At 45.5% G+C, this 15,672-nt stretch overlaps 1 protein-coding gene across 1 annotated transcript in view; it reads left to right on the forward strand.

Moving 5' to 3' along the window:
• The window catches only part of LOC139410290 (sushi, nidogen and EGF-like domain-containing protein 1), a 107,104-nt gene that overhangs the window by 21,773 nt on the left and 69,659 nt on the right, over nucleotides 1–15,672 (forward strand). The window contains exons 2-3 of the mRNA XM_071155778.1: nucleotides 6,288–6,575; nucleotides 6,848–6,988. Coding sequence (XP_071011879.1) covers nucleotides 6,288–6,575; nucleotides 6,848–6,988 — 429 coding nt within the window. The remainder of the gene's footprint in view (nucleotides 1–6,287; nucleotides 6,576–6,847; nucleotides 6,989–15,672) is intronic.

Consider the following 15,672-nt stretch of genomic DNA (forward strand, 5'->3'; position numbering starts at 1 on the left):
TTTCTGTACAGCACTTTGAGATATCAGCTGATGTAAAACAGGGCTTTATCAATACATTTGATTGATGGATTGATTGATGTGTGTATGTGCGTGTGTGTGTGTTTGTGTGTGTGTCTGTTAGGTGTGTGCATTGAAGGAGCATCAAGTAGTACGAAGCCCCATAATGGAAATTAGTGGATTTGCAACCACTTAGCCTGAATTCAAACAACTCTTCCTCCTCCTCCTCCCCCACATTTCCTCCACCACAACCTCGGTGGGGACTCAACTTTTACTTTCGGTTTTGTCCATCAGCTTCAAACAGCTGAAAATACAATGTTTATTTTGATGTTGAAAAGATATTTCACAGCGGTTTAGATGGTACAATGATTCTCTGCACTAGACATTGCTTGTTTTGTTTTTGTCACAAACTGAAACCTGAAACCAGGTACTGACAGAGCGATGTCTACAGGAAGGATGCTTGCCCAGGTTGTTGGTTGGCTGGTGGGGAAAACACCACGCGTCTGAGATTGACCGGCTTTGGTTGACAAATAGGAAGTTTACACCACCATCATTCCACTATCAGCGCAAATATATTAAGGGTATTTTCTGATATTACAATGCAAAAAACATGATTTAACGCTTCATTATAGTTTACAAACAAACAATTTTGGGATCTGTGTTGAAATGTACATTATCTATAGCAGCAAGGACCAAAACATTTCTGATCATTTCCCTGCTAAAAGACCTTTAAAATCGGATCATTTCCCTGCTAAAAGGCCTTTACACCTCTGATCATACTCCTTTCTAAAAGGCCTTTACACCTCTGATCATTTCCTTTCTAAAAGGCCTTTACACCTCTGATCATTTCCTTTCTAAAAGGCCTGTACACCTCTGATCATTTCCTTGCTAAAAGACATTTACACCTCTGATCATTTCCTTTCTAAAAGGCCTTTACACCTCTGATCATTTCCCTGTTAAAAGACCTTTACACCTCTGATCATTTCCTTTCTAAAATACCTTTACACCTCTGATCATTTCCCTGTTAAAATACCTTTACACCTCTGATCATTTCCTTTCTAAAAGGCCTTTACTCCTCTGATCATTTCCTTTCTAAAAGGCCTTTACTCCTCTGATAATTTCCTTTCTAAAAGGCCTTTACACCTCGGATCATTTCCTTGCTAAAAGACCTGTACACCTCTGATCATTTCCTTTCTAAAAGGCCTTTACACCTCTGATAATTTCCCTGTTAAAAGACCTGTACGCTTCCGATAATTTCTTTCTTTTAGTACCTGACTTGAACATCTTAGAACACCTTTTTGTAAAACTTTAAAATTCAACATTCACTGTTAAGGTGTTTTGCTCACAGAATAGAAAACATTGGCCGTGTCCCAAATCTGTCTTTCCTACTACTTATTAAAACTGTGTACTAATCGGACTACATACTATTAAGCACGTACAGGTTAGTTTTAAAAAAATGAATGCAATAAGAAACAAATACCAGCATACTAGGCTTATCCTACACTCACATTAACATCTGCTAACCATGTGTATGTGACCAATATCATTTGATTTGATTTGATCCTGAGAATGCATCATCTATTGGGCAGTCGGTTCCTCCCACATTGGTTCATTTTGGTACAGCGAGTCCCCTCCGGCTGACTTTCAGTTTTTTTTGTCAGAGACATGTGGATCTCGAAAATGCTATTCTCTTTCTCAAAAGTGTGCAGTGAATTCTCTACTAGATGAACAGTTGGATGAGTATGACATCCTGGCATTTAAAGCGTACTAGACTTTCTAAATTCCACATACTATAAAACATTTTTTTTCTCATGCCCAAAATAACTCCTATCATAACATCAGTACTGGTTTGTTTTTATATTATAATGTTTTTTGATTTGATGTGTATGAAATTGTTTGGTGGAATATACATGAAAGGAGATTGATTACCCATAATGCTGCATCTTTGGATAGTTGTACTTCCTGTTTTTATCATTACCCATAATGCTGCACCTTTGGATAGTTGTACTTCCTGTTTTTATCATTACCCATAATTCTGCACCTTTGGATAGTTGTACTTCCTGTTTTTATCATTACCCATAATGCTACACCTTTGGATAGTTGTACTTCCTGTTTTTATCATGCAAGGAATATATGTTGATCCACAAGGATTTTTAAAAGACAGACTTTCTGTTTTGTCTGCTTGGACTCAAGAGATAACTATGGTTGTGTTAATCTTTCTGCAGGAAGTCGTGTTCTTTTGATGAATCTATTTGCAACTTTGACTGTATAACATCGTTTTGATGAATGTATTCATGTTTTGAGATGGCAACTACATTTTTTGCAAATGGCCAAAGACTTGTGAAAAATCAACAAGATTTTGTGCGTGCGTGCGTGTGTGTGTGTGTGTGTTTGTGTGATGGAGGTTGACCTAGGGTCAGGAGGTTGAACAGCAAGGCTACACCTCCTCATCTCATTAGGGACTAGGGGAGATACTAGGGGAGATACTATGGGACTAGGGGAGATACTAGGGGAGATACTAGGGGAGATACTAGGGGAGATACTAGGGGACTAGGGGAGATACTAGGGGAGATACTAGGGGACTAGGGGAGATACTAGGGGAGATACAAGGCCAGTTAGAGGTATGTCCCAAACGGCACCCTATTCCCTTTATAATGCACTACTATTGGCCCACAGTGCACTGGTCAAAAGAAGTGCACTATAACGGGAATAGGGTGCCATTTGGGATGTAAGGGTTTAGGGATTAGGGGCCAAGTGTGTGGGCTGTAGACACTTCCCTGTGTTTCATTAAACCCTGTGGCGGTGTGACTGTCTGTGAAACGTCCTCTTTGACAAGGAAAGGCTCATGTTTTTCCCCAACTGATCCCGGGCACCTTTTTCATTTATGGGGTTTGCTTTGGCCCTAGTTTTCCTTGATTAAAGTTTATTTTACTGTAGAAATAACTTGGCTCCAGAGAAAACTACCCAAGGAAAACCCAGAAAAGAGAGAGGGGGGAGAGGGGGGGGGCAGAGAGAAGGAGAGAGAGAGAAGGAGAGAGAGAGAAGGAGAGAGGAGAGAGAGAGAAGGAGAGAGAGAGAGAGAAGGAGAGAGAGAGGAGAGAGCGAGAGAAGGAGAGAGAGAGGAGAGAGAGAAGGAGAGAGAGCGAGAGAAGGAGAGAGAGAGAGAGGAGAGAGAGAGAGAGGAGAGAGAGAGATGAGAGAGGAGAGAGAGAGAAGGCGAGAGAGAGAGAGAGAGAGATAGATAGATAGATAGAGAAGGAGACAGAATGAAGGAGAGAGTTTGAAGGAGAGAGAGAAGAAGAGAGAGAGAGAGAGGGAGAGAGAAGGAGAGAGAGAGAGAGAGAGAGAGAGATAGATAGATAGATAGATAGATAGAGAAGGAGACAGAAAGAAGGAGAGAGTTTGAAGGAGAGAGAGAAGGAGAGAGAGAGAGAGAGAGAAAGAGAAGGAGAGAGTTTGAAGGAGAGAGAGAAGAAGAGAGAGAGAGAGAGTGAGAGAGAGAAGGAGAGAGAGAGAGAGAGAGAGAGATAGATAGATAGATAGATAGATAGATAGATAGATAGAGAAGGAGACAGAAAGAAGGAGAGAGTTTGAAGGAGAGAGAGAAGGAGAGAGAGAGAGAGAGAGAGAAGGAGAGAGAGAGAAGGAGAGAGAGAGAGAGAGAGATAGATAGAGAAGGAGACAGAAAGAAGGAGAGAGTTTGAAGGAGAGAGAAAACCAGGAGGACTGAACTGCTTTACACCCCTTTAGGAGGGCTCTTAACTGCTTCATGCTCTGACTGACTGACTGACTGACTGTATGGCTGACAAGATGGCTGACTAGATGACTGACTGTATGACTGACTAGATGACTGACTGTTTGATTGACTGACTGACTGTTTGACCTAATGCCTGCCTGCTTGGTTGACTGACTGACTGTATGGCTGACTATATGGCTGACTGATTGACTGACTGACTGTATGGCTGACTAGATGACTGACTGATTGACTGTTTGAACTAATGCCTGCCTGCTTGGTTTACTGACTGACTGACTAGATGGCTGACTGATTGATTGACTGACTGACTGTTTGACCTAATGCCTGCCTGCTTGGTTGACTGACTGAATAGCTATTACACAAGCACGTCAACATCCGAGAGCATAGCCTCAATGAAACAGAAAAGCTGCCATCAGATCCCTTTAACTAAGATCTCTTTCTCCCCCTACATGTTACAGAGGGTTTAATCTCAATGTGACATCCATCCTTGTAAAGTAATACCAACTATACTATACTAGTTTAGAGCACCTGGTTGAGCCTTGCTGGGAACCGCCTTAGAGCTGTGGTCCTGTCAAATGACACCTCTCCATGTTTAATTAGATAATCAGACTCTGAAGGAAACTTTCAAGGCTGGATTAAAGGAATATTTCTGTATTTTGGCAATGAGGCCCTTTTATCTACTTCCCCAGAGTCAGATGAACTTGTGGACACCATTTTGTATGTCTCTGTGTCCAGTGTGAAGGAAGTTAGAGGTAGTTTCTCGAGCCTATGCTAACTAGCCTTAGCGCAATAGATACCCTTAGACTTTCAGTCATTGCATTAGCGCTAGTTAGCATTTTCCTTCATACTGGACACATACTGTAGCACGCGCTCCAGCAGGTATATCTCGCTGGTCACCATAGCAGCACCCACGTGTAGCACCCGCTCCAGCAGGTATATCTCGCTGGTCACCATAGCAGCACCCACCTGTAGCACGCGCTCCAGCAGGTATATCTCTCTGGTCACCATAGCAGCACCCACCTGTAGCACGCGCTCCAGCAGGTATATCTCTCTGGTCACCATTCTTTCACTGCAAATCCACCATTCCAGTGTTTTACTTGCTATATTGTATCTACTTTGCCACCGTGGCCTTTTTTTGCCTTTACCTCCCTTATCTCACCTAATTTGCTCACATCGTATATAGACTTGTTTATACTGTACTATTGACTGTATGTTTGTTTTACTGTTTGCTTTACTCCATCTTGACCAGGTCGCAGATGTAAATTCAACTTGCCTACCTGGTTAAATAAAGGAGAAATAAAATAAATAAAATAAATAAAATAAATATAAATAAATAAAAGGCTATACGTGATGACACACAGAAATGACTTAAATTCAATTTACTTTTCCAACTCTACTAAAGTTTCTCTCACACAAATGTTTGTGTTGTAATAGTGAGCCCACTCCGGTAGCGCCCTCTAGCCAACAGCGCGCAGGACGCAGATTGTACCTTGTTTGTAATAGTGAGCCCACTCCGGTAGCGCCCTCTAGCCAACAGCACGCAGGACGCAGATTGTACCTTGTTTGTAATAGTGAGCCCACTCCGGTAGAGCCCTCTAGCCAACAGCGCGCAGGACGCAGATTGTACCTTGTTTGTAATAGTGAGCCCACTCCGGTAGCGCCCTCTAGCCAACAGCGCGCAGGACGCAGATTGTACCTTGTTTGTAATAGTGAGCCCACTCCGGTAGCGCCCTCTAGCCAACAGCAGGCAGGACGCAGATTGTACCTTGTTTGTAATAGTGAGCCCACTCCGGTAGCGCCCTCTAGCCAACAGCGCGCAGGACGCAGATTGTACGTTGTTTGATGAGATGATGAGATTATAAAATGAGATTATTATTTTACCTTTATTTAACAGTTAAGAACAAATTCTTATTTCCAATGACGGCCTAGGAAACAGTGGGTTAACTGCCTTGTTCAGGGGCAGAACGACAGATTTGTACCTTGTCAGCTCGGGAGTTTGAACTTGCAACCTTCCGGTTACTAGTCCAACGCTCTAACCACTAGGTCTACCCTGCCGCCTCATGAATAAAAGGGCAAGATAATTTTTTATTTGTCAAAACGGCAGACAAGCGTCGATGATCATTTTCACATTTCAATAAAACCCTGGATATTTATTTGGAAAGGAGCATCAAGCTCATCACCTTCCACTTTCACCACCTTGTAAAGTTCTAATAAACTGTATGCTTTCCCGACTCGTAGTGGGTTAGACCACACAATATATCATCACGTGACTCCAAATTAACTTCGATATTTGAGCATGAAGGCGTTTTACACCTAAATTTCTCGCATAATTAATTTTACAGACACAAAAAAAGATCCCACTATGTCGAACGATCAAATTATTTGTCAGCATTTGTAAAATTGTTCTGAAACTTCCTGCTTCCATCACAGCTCATGTTGATTTTGTTTTTATATTGTTGTGGCTTTACTGGAATCACAAAAAAATTGTGGATGGAAACGTGATTGGTGTCTAACCTTCTCCTCTCCTTCCCAACAGGTGAACAACAACGGTCTGGTTTCGTTCCTCAGAGAGGTGTCTCAGTTCACACCAGTGGCCTTTCCTATCGCCGGAGACCGGAGGGTTGTGGCGGCGTTCTGGGCTGACGTGGACAACAGGCGGGCGGGGCAGGTCTTCTACCGGGAGAGTAAAGACCCGTCTGTCCTCCTGAGGGCCACAGCTGACGTCAGACGACACTTCTCTGGGTTCCCGGAATTCACTGCGACGTGGATCCTCATCTCAACGTGGCACAAAGTCACCTTCTTTGGAGGAAGTGACATCACACCGGTTAGGATTCTCAACCTATCAAAATGTATTTATTGTGTGTCAACAGTGCTTTACAGTAACCCAGCCTGGGTCGGTAAGAACCAAGCAGTAGTGGGAAGGAAAAACACCCCAAACTAATTGTTGATTGATAGGGGAGAGAAAGAGCACCCCTTTCTTGTTAAAATTCGAACCTTACATTTTTTACCATTTTGCGGACACTCTTAAGAGACGTATGAATATTTGTAATATTCCACATACATACAGTAACCAGTAACCAGTTGTCCTCTGTGCAGGTGAATACGTTCCAATTGGTGCTGATCACCAACGGAGAGGTATCCTTCACCATCTTCCAGTATCATGATATCACCTGGACCACAGGCATGCACGCCAGCAGTGGAGGAGACCTGGCAGGGCTAGGAGGCATCGCTGCACAGGTAGGATCACGGAGAGGTCCCTCACAAACCGTTTTTATAGGTAGGATCACGGAGATGTCCTCAAAAACTATGTTTATAGGTAACATCACAGAGATGTCCTCAAAAACCATGTTTATAGGTAACATCACAGAGATGTCCTCAAAAACTACGTTTATAGGTAGGATCACAGAGATGTCCTCAAAAACTATGTTTATAGGTAGGATCACGGAGATGTCCTCAAAAACTACGTTTATAGGTAGGATCACAGAGATGTCCTCAAAAACTACGTTTATAGGTAGGATCACAGAGATGTCCTCAAAAACTATGTTTATAGGTAGGATCACGGAGATGTCCTCAAAAACTATGTTTATAGGTAGGATCACAGAGATGTCCTCAAAAACTATGTTTATAGGTAGGATCACAGAGATGTCCTCAAAAATTATGTTTATAGGTAGGATCACAGAGATGTTCTCAAAAACTATGTTTATAGGTAGGATCACGGAGATGTCCTCAAAAACTATGTTTATAGGTAGGATCACAGAGATGTCCTCAAAAACTATGTTTATAGGTAGGATCACAGAGATGTCCTCAAAAACTATGTTTATAGGTAGGATCACAGAGATGTCCTCAAAAACTATGTTTATAGGTAGGATCACAGAGATGTCCTCAAAAATTATGTTTATAGGTAGGATCACAGAGATGTCCTCAAAAACTATGTTTATAGGTAGGATCACGGAGATGTCCTCAAAAACTATGTTTATAGGTAGGATCACAGAGATGTCCTCAAAAACTATGTTTATAGGTAGGATCACAGAGATGTCCTCAAAAACTATGTTTATAGGTAGGATCACAGAGATGTCCTCACAAACCGTGTTTATTGGTAGGATCACAGAGATGTTCTCACAAACTGTGTTTATTGGTAGGATCACAGAGATGTCCTCACAAACTGTGTTTATTGGTAGGATCACAGAGATGTCCTCACAAACTGTGTTTATAGGTAGGATCACAGAGATGTCCTCACAAACCGTGTTTATTGGTAGGATCACAGAGATGTCCTTACAAACTGTGTTTATTGGTAGGATCACAGAGATGTCCTCACAAACTGTGTTTATTGGTAGGATCACAGAGATGTCCTCACAAACCGTGTTTATTGGTAGGATCACAGAGATGTCCTCACAAACCGTGTTTATTGGTAGGATCACAGAGATGTCCTCACAAACCATCAGAAATGTCTTCACAAACCACGTGAAAAAAGGTTCACGTAGAAGTATGCCCTCATAAACAATGTTTATAGGTATGTTCACATAGCTAGATATCCTCACAAACCATGTCTCATTCATATGTAGAATAATAGGGAAGACATCAAAACTATGAAATAACACATATGAAATCATGTAGTAACCAAAAAAGTGATAAACAAATCAAAATATATTTTAGATCTAGATTCTTCAAAGTAGACGCCCTTTGTCTTGATGACTGCTTTGCACACTTTTGGCATTCTCTAAACCAGCTTCACGAGGTAGCCACCTGGAATGCATTTCAATTAACAGGTGTGCCTTGTTAAAAGTTAATTTGTGGAATTTCTTTCCTTCTTAATGTGTTTGATCCAATCAGTTGTGTTGTGACAAGGTAGGGGTGGTATACAGAAGATAGCCCTATTTGGTAAAAAAACAAGTCCATATTATGGCAATAACAGCTCAAATAATCAAAGAGAAACGCGAGTACATCATTACCTTAAGACATGAAGGTCACTCGATACGGAACATTTCAAGAACTTGAAGTCACAAAAAAACATCAAGCTCTACGATGAAACTGTCTCTCTGCTGCAGAGGATTAGTTCATTAGAGTTTACCAGCCTCAGAAATTGCAGCCCAAATAAATGCTACAGAGAGTTCAAGTAACAGACACATCTCAACATCAACTGTTCATCAACTGTTCAGAGGACACCAATAAGAAGAAGAGACTTGCTTGGGCCAAGAAACTCGACATTCAGAAAGTATTCACATCCCTTCCCTTTTTCCAAATGTTGTTACTTTACAGCCTTATTTTTCAAATGGATTCAATTGTTTATTTTTCTCATCAATCTACACACAATATCCCATAATGACATCACAATAGCCCATAATGACATCACAACACCCCATAATGACATCACAATACCCCATAATGACATCACAATACCCCATAATGACATCACAATACCCCATAATGACATCACAATACCCCATGAATGACATTGCAATACCCCATATTGACATCACAATACCCCATAATGACAAATTAAATTGTTTGGACATGATTTGGAAAGGCACACACTTGTCTATATAAGGTCTCAGAGTTGTCAGTGCATGTCAGAGCAAAAACCAAGCCATGAGGTCGAAGGAATTGTCCGTAGAGCTCCGAGACAGGATTGTGTCGAGGCACAGATCTGGGGAAGGGTAGCAAAACATTTCTGCAGCATTGAAGGTCCCATTAACAAAGTAGCCTCCAAAATTCTTAGATGGAATAAGTTTGGAAGCATCAAGAGTCTTCCTAGAGCTGGCCGACAGGCCAAACTGAGCAATCGGGGGAGAATGGCCTTGGTCAGGGACAGAGCTCCAGAGTTCCTCTGTGGAGATGGAAGAACCTTCCAGAAGGACAACCATCTCCGCAGCACGCCACCAATCAGGCCTTTATGGTAGAGTGGCCAGACGGAAGCCACACCTCAGTAAAAAGCACATGACAGCCCCCTTGGAGTTTGCCAAAAGGAACCTAAAGGACACTCAGACCATGAGAAACAACATTCTCTGGCCTGATGAAACCAAGATTGAACTCTTTGGCCTGAATGCCAAGCGTCACATCTGGAGGAAACCTGTCTCCATCCCTACGGTGAAGCATGGTGGTGGCAGCATCATGTGGTGGGGATGTTTTTCAACGGCAGGGCCTGGGAGACTAATCAGGATCGAGGGAAAGATGACCAGAGCAAAGTACAGATCCTTAAAAAAAAATCTGCTCTAGAGCACACAGGACCTCAGACAGGGGCAAAGGTTCACCTTCCAACAGGACAGCGATCCTAAGCGCACAGCCAAGACAACGCTGGAGTGGCTTCGGGGACATGTCTCTGAATGTCCTTGAGTTACCCAGCCACAGCAGAGAAGAATGAGAGAAACTCTCCAAATACAGGTGCGCCAAGCTTGTAGCATCATACCCAAGAAGTCTCAAGACTGTAATCACTGCCAAAAGTATTTCAACAAAGTACTGAGTAAAGGGTCTGAATACTTATGTAAATGTCATATTCCCGTTTTTTATTTGTAATAAATTTGCAAACATTTCTAAAAATAGTTTTTGCTTTGTAATTATGTGGTATTGTGTGTAGATTGATGAGAGAGAGAGAGAGAGAGAGAGAGAGAGAGCTGATTGTGAACTATAGGAGACAGCGGGGAGAGCACGCACAGTCATGAAGAGGGCAACAGCAGCGCCACTTTTCCCCCTCAGGAGTATGAAAAGATTTGGCATGGGCTCTCGGATCCTCAAAATAGGGGCAAATGTACCAGCCTTGACCACAAAGCACGACAGAGGGTGATGAGGACAGCCCAGTACATCACAGGGGGCCGAGCTCCCTGACATCCAGGTCCTCTATATCATCAACACGACAGAGGGTGATGAGGACAGCCCAGTACATCACAGGGGGCCGAGCTCCCTGACATCCAGGTCCTCTATATCATCAACACGACAGAGGGTGATGAGGACAGCCCAGTACATCACAGGGGGCCGAGCTCCCTGACATCCAGGTCCTCTATATCATCAACACGACAGAGGGTGATGAGGACAGCCCAGTACATCACAGGGGGCCGAGCTCCCTGACATCCAGGTCCTCTATATCATCAGCACGACAGAGGGTGATGAGGACAGCCCAGTACATCACAGGGGGCCGAGCTCCCTGACATCCAGGTCCTCTATATCATCAGCACGACAGAGGGTGATGAGGACAGCCCAGTACATCACAGGGGGCCGAGCTCCCTGACATCCAGGTCCTCTATATCATCAACACGACAGAGGGTGATGAGGACAGCCCAGAACATCACAGGGGGCCGAGCTCCCTGACATCCAGGTCCTCTATATCATCAACACGACAGAGGGTGATGAGGACAGCCCAGTACATCACAGGGGGCCGAGCTCCCTGACATCCAGGTCCTCTATATCATCAACACGACAGAGGGTGATGAGGACAGCCCAGTACATCACAGGGGGCCGAGCTCCCTGACATCCAGGTCCTCTATATCATCAACACGACAGAGGGTGATGAGGACAGCCCAGTACATCACAGGGGGCCGAGCTCCCTGACATCCAGGTCCTCTATATCATCAACTCGACAGAGGGTGATGAGGACAGCCCAGTACATCACAGGGGGCCGAGCTCCCTGACATCCAGGTCCTCTATATCATCAACACGACAGAGGGTGATGAGGACAGCCCAGTACATCACAGGGGGCCGAGCTCCCTGACATCCAGGTCCTCTATATCATCAGCACAACAGAGGGTGATGAGGACAGCCCAGTACATCACAGGGGGCCGAGCTCCCTGACATCCAGGTCCTCTATATCATCAACACGACAGAGGGTGATGAGGACAGCCCAGTACATCACAGGGGGCCGAGCTCCCTGACATCCAGGTCCTCTATATCATCAACACGACAGAGGGTGATGAGGACAGCCCAGTACATCACAGGGGGCCGAGCTCCCTGACATCCAGGTCCTCTATATCATCAACACGACAGAGGGTGATGAGGACAGCCCAGTACATCACTGGGGCCGAGCTCCCTGACATCCAGGTCCTCTTTATCATCAACACGACAGAGGGTGATGAGGACAGCCCCGTACATCACAGGGGGCCGAGCTCCCTGACATCCAGGTCCTCTATATCATCAACACGACAGAGGGTGATGAGGACAGCCCAGTACATCACAGGGGGCCGAGCTCCCTGACATCCAGGTCCTCTATATCATCAACACGACAGAGGGTGATGAGGACAGCCCAGTACATCACAGGGGGCCGAGCTCCCTGACATCCAGGTCCTCTATATCATCAGCACGACAGAGGGTGATGAGGACAGCCCAGTACATCACAGGGGGCCGAGCTCCCTGACATCCAGGTCCTCTATATCATCAACACGACAGAGGGTGATGAGGACAGCCCAGTACATCACAGGGGGCCGAGCTCCCTGACATCCAGGTCCTCTATATCATCAACACGACAGAGGGTGATGAGGACAGCCCAGTACATCACAGGGGGCCGAGCTCCCTGACATCCAGGTCCTCTATATCATCAACACGACAGAGGGTGATGAGGACAGCCCAGTACATCACTGGGGCCGAGCTCCCTGACATCCAGGTCCTCTATATCATCAGCACGACAGAGGGTGATGAGGACAGCCCAGTACATCACAGGGGGCCGAGCTCCCTGACATCCAGGTCCTCTATATCATCAACACGACAGAGGGTGATGAGGACAGCCCAGTACATCACAGGGGGCCGAGCTCCCTGACATCCAGGTCCTCTATATCATCAACACGACAGAGGGTGATGAGGACAGCCCAGTACATCACAGGGGGCCGAGCTCCCTGACATCCAGGTCCTCTATATCATCAACACGACAGAGGGTGATGAGGACAGCCCAGTACATCACTGGGGCCGAGCTCCCTGACATCCAGGTCCTCTATATCATCAACACGACAGAGGGTGATGAGGACAGCCCAGTACATCACAGGGGGCCGAGCTCCCTGACATCCAGGTCCTCTATATCATCAACACGAGAGAAGGTGATGAGGACAGCCCAGTACATCACAGGGGGCCGAGCTCCCTGACATCCAGGTCCTCTATATCATCAACACGACAGAGGGTGATGAGGACAGCCCAGTACATCACAGGGGGCCGAGCTCCCTGACATCAAGGTCCTCTATATCATCAGCACAACAGAGGGTGATGAGGACAGCCCAGTACATCACAGGGGGCCGAGCTCCCTGACATCCAGGTCCTCTATATCATCAACACGACAGAGGGTGATGAGGACAGCCCAGTACATCACAGGGGCCCGAGCTCCCTGACATCCAGGTCCTCTATATCATCAACACGACAGAGGGTGATGAGGACAGCCCAGTACATCACAGGGGGCCGAGCTCCCTGACATCCAGGTCCTCTATATCATCAACACGACAGAGGGTGATGAGGACAGCCCAGTACATCACTGGGGCCGAGCTCCCTGACATCCAGGTCCTCTATATCATCAACACGACAGAGGGTGATGAGGACAGCCCAGTACATCACAGGGGGCCGAGCTCCCTGACATCCAGGTCCTCTATATCATCAACACGACAGAGGGTGATGAGGACAGCCCCGTACATCACAGGGGGCCGAGCTCCCTGACATCCAGGTCCTCTATATCATCAACACGACAGAGGGTGATGAGGACAGCCCAGTACATCACAGGGGGCCGAGCTCCCTGACATCCAGGTCCTCTATATCATCAACACGACAGAGGGTGATGAGGACAGCCCAGTACATCACAGGGGGCCGAGCTCCCTGACATCCAGGTCCTCTATATCATCAACACGACAGAGGGTGATGAGGACAGCCCAGTACATCACAGGGGGCCGAGCTCCCTGACATCCAGGTCCTCTATATCATCAGCACGACAGAGGGTGATGAGGACAGCCCAGTACATCACAGGGGGCCGAGCTCCCTGACATCCAGGTCCTCTATATCATCAACACGACAGAGGGTGATGAGGACAGCCCAGTACATCACAGGGGGCCGAGCTCCCTGACATCCAGGTCCTCTATATCATCAACACGACAGAGGGTGATGAGGACAGCCCAGTACATCACAGGGGGCCGAGCTCCCTGACATCCAGGTCCTCTATATCATCAACACGACAGAGGGTGATGAGGACAGCCCAGTACATCACTGGGGCCGAGCTCCCTGACATCCAGGTCCTCTATATCATCAACACGACAGAGGGTGATGAGGACAGCCCAGTACATCACAGGGGGCCGAGCTCCCTGACATCCAGGTCCTCTATATCATCAACACGACAGAGGGTGATGAGGACAGCCCAGTACATCACAGGGGGCCGAGCTCCCTGACATCCAGGTCCTCTATATCATCAACACGACAGAGGGTGATGAGGACAGCCCAGTACATCACAGGGGGCCGAGCTCCCTGACATCCAGGTCCTCTATATCATCAACACGACAGAGGGTGATGAGGACAGCCCAGTACATCACAGGGGGCCGAGCTCCCTGACATCCAGGTCCTCTATATCATCAACACGACAGAGGGTGATGAGGACAGCCCAGTACATCACTGGGGCCGAGCTCCCTGATATCCAGATCCTCTATATCATCAACACGACAGAGGGTGGTCCCACACAAAACCCACACACGTTTACACACACACACACACACACACACACACACACACACACACACACACACTTTTACACTCATCATTTCCTGCCACTCTGTTCTTTATTTTACTCTTATTATTATCTATCCTGATGTCTAGTCACTTTACCCTGCCTTCATGTACATATCTACCTCAAATACCTTATTATTGTCTATCCTGGTACCTAGTCACTTTATCCTAACCTTCATGTACGTATCTACCTCTCCACATTGATCTGGTACGGGTACTTCCTGTATATAGCTCCACATTGATCTGGTACTTCCTGTATAGAGCTCCACATTGATCTGGTACTGGTATTTCCTGTATAGAGCTCCACATTGATCTGGTACTTCCTGTATATAGCTCCACATTGATCTGGTACTGGTATTTCCTGTATAGAGCTCCACATTGATCTGGTACTTCCTGTATAGAGCTCCACATTGATCTGGTACTGGTATTTCCTGTATATAGCTCCACATTGATCTGGTACTTCCTGTATATAGCTCCACATTGATCTGGTACTTCCTGTATAGAGCTCCACATTGATCTGGTACTGGTATTTCCTGTATATAGCTCCACATTGATCTGGTACTTCCTGTATAGAGCTCCACATTGATCTGGTACTGGTATTTCCTGTATAGAGCTCCACATTGATCTGGTACTTCCTGTATATAGCTCCACATTGATCTGGTACTGGTATTTCCTGTATAGAGCTCCACATTGATCTGGTACTTCCTGTATAGAGCTCCACATTGATCTGGTACTGGTATTTCCTGTATATAGCTCCACATTGATCTGGTACTTCCTGTATATAGCTCCACATTGATCTGGTACTTCCTGTATAGAGCTCCACATTGATCTGGTACTGGTATTTCCTGTATATAGCTCCACATTGATCTGGTACTTCCTGTATAGAGCTCCACATTGATCTGGTACTGGTATTTCCTGTATATAGCTCCACATTGATCTGGTACTTCCTGTATATAGCTCCACATTGATCTGGTACTGGTATTTCCTGTATAGAGCTCCACATTGATCTGGTACTTCCTGTATAGAGCTCCACATTGATCTGGTACTGGTATTTCCTGTATAGAGCTCCACATTGATCTGGTACTGGTATTTCCTGTATAGAGCTCCACATTGATCTGGCACTCCATTCTTGTGTTTTTTTTTATTTTACCTTTATTTAACTAGGCAAGTCAGTTAAGAACAAATTCTTATTTTCAATGACGGCCTAGGAACAGTGGGTTAACTGCCTGTTCAGGGGCAGAACGACAGATTTGTAC

This window comes from Oncorhynchus clarkii, chromosome 5, assembly GCF_045791955.1.
Source record: "Oncorhynchus clarkii lewisi isolate Uvic-CL-2024 chromosome 5, UVic_Ocla_1.0, whole genome shotgun sequence".
Lineage (NCBI taxonomy): Eukaryota > Metazoa > Chordata > Actinopteri > Salmoniformes > Salmonidae > Oncorhynchus > Oncorhynchus clarkii.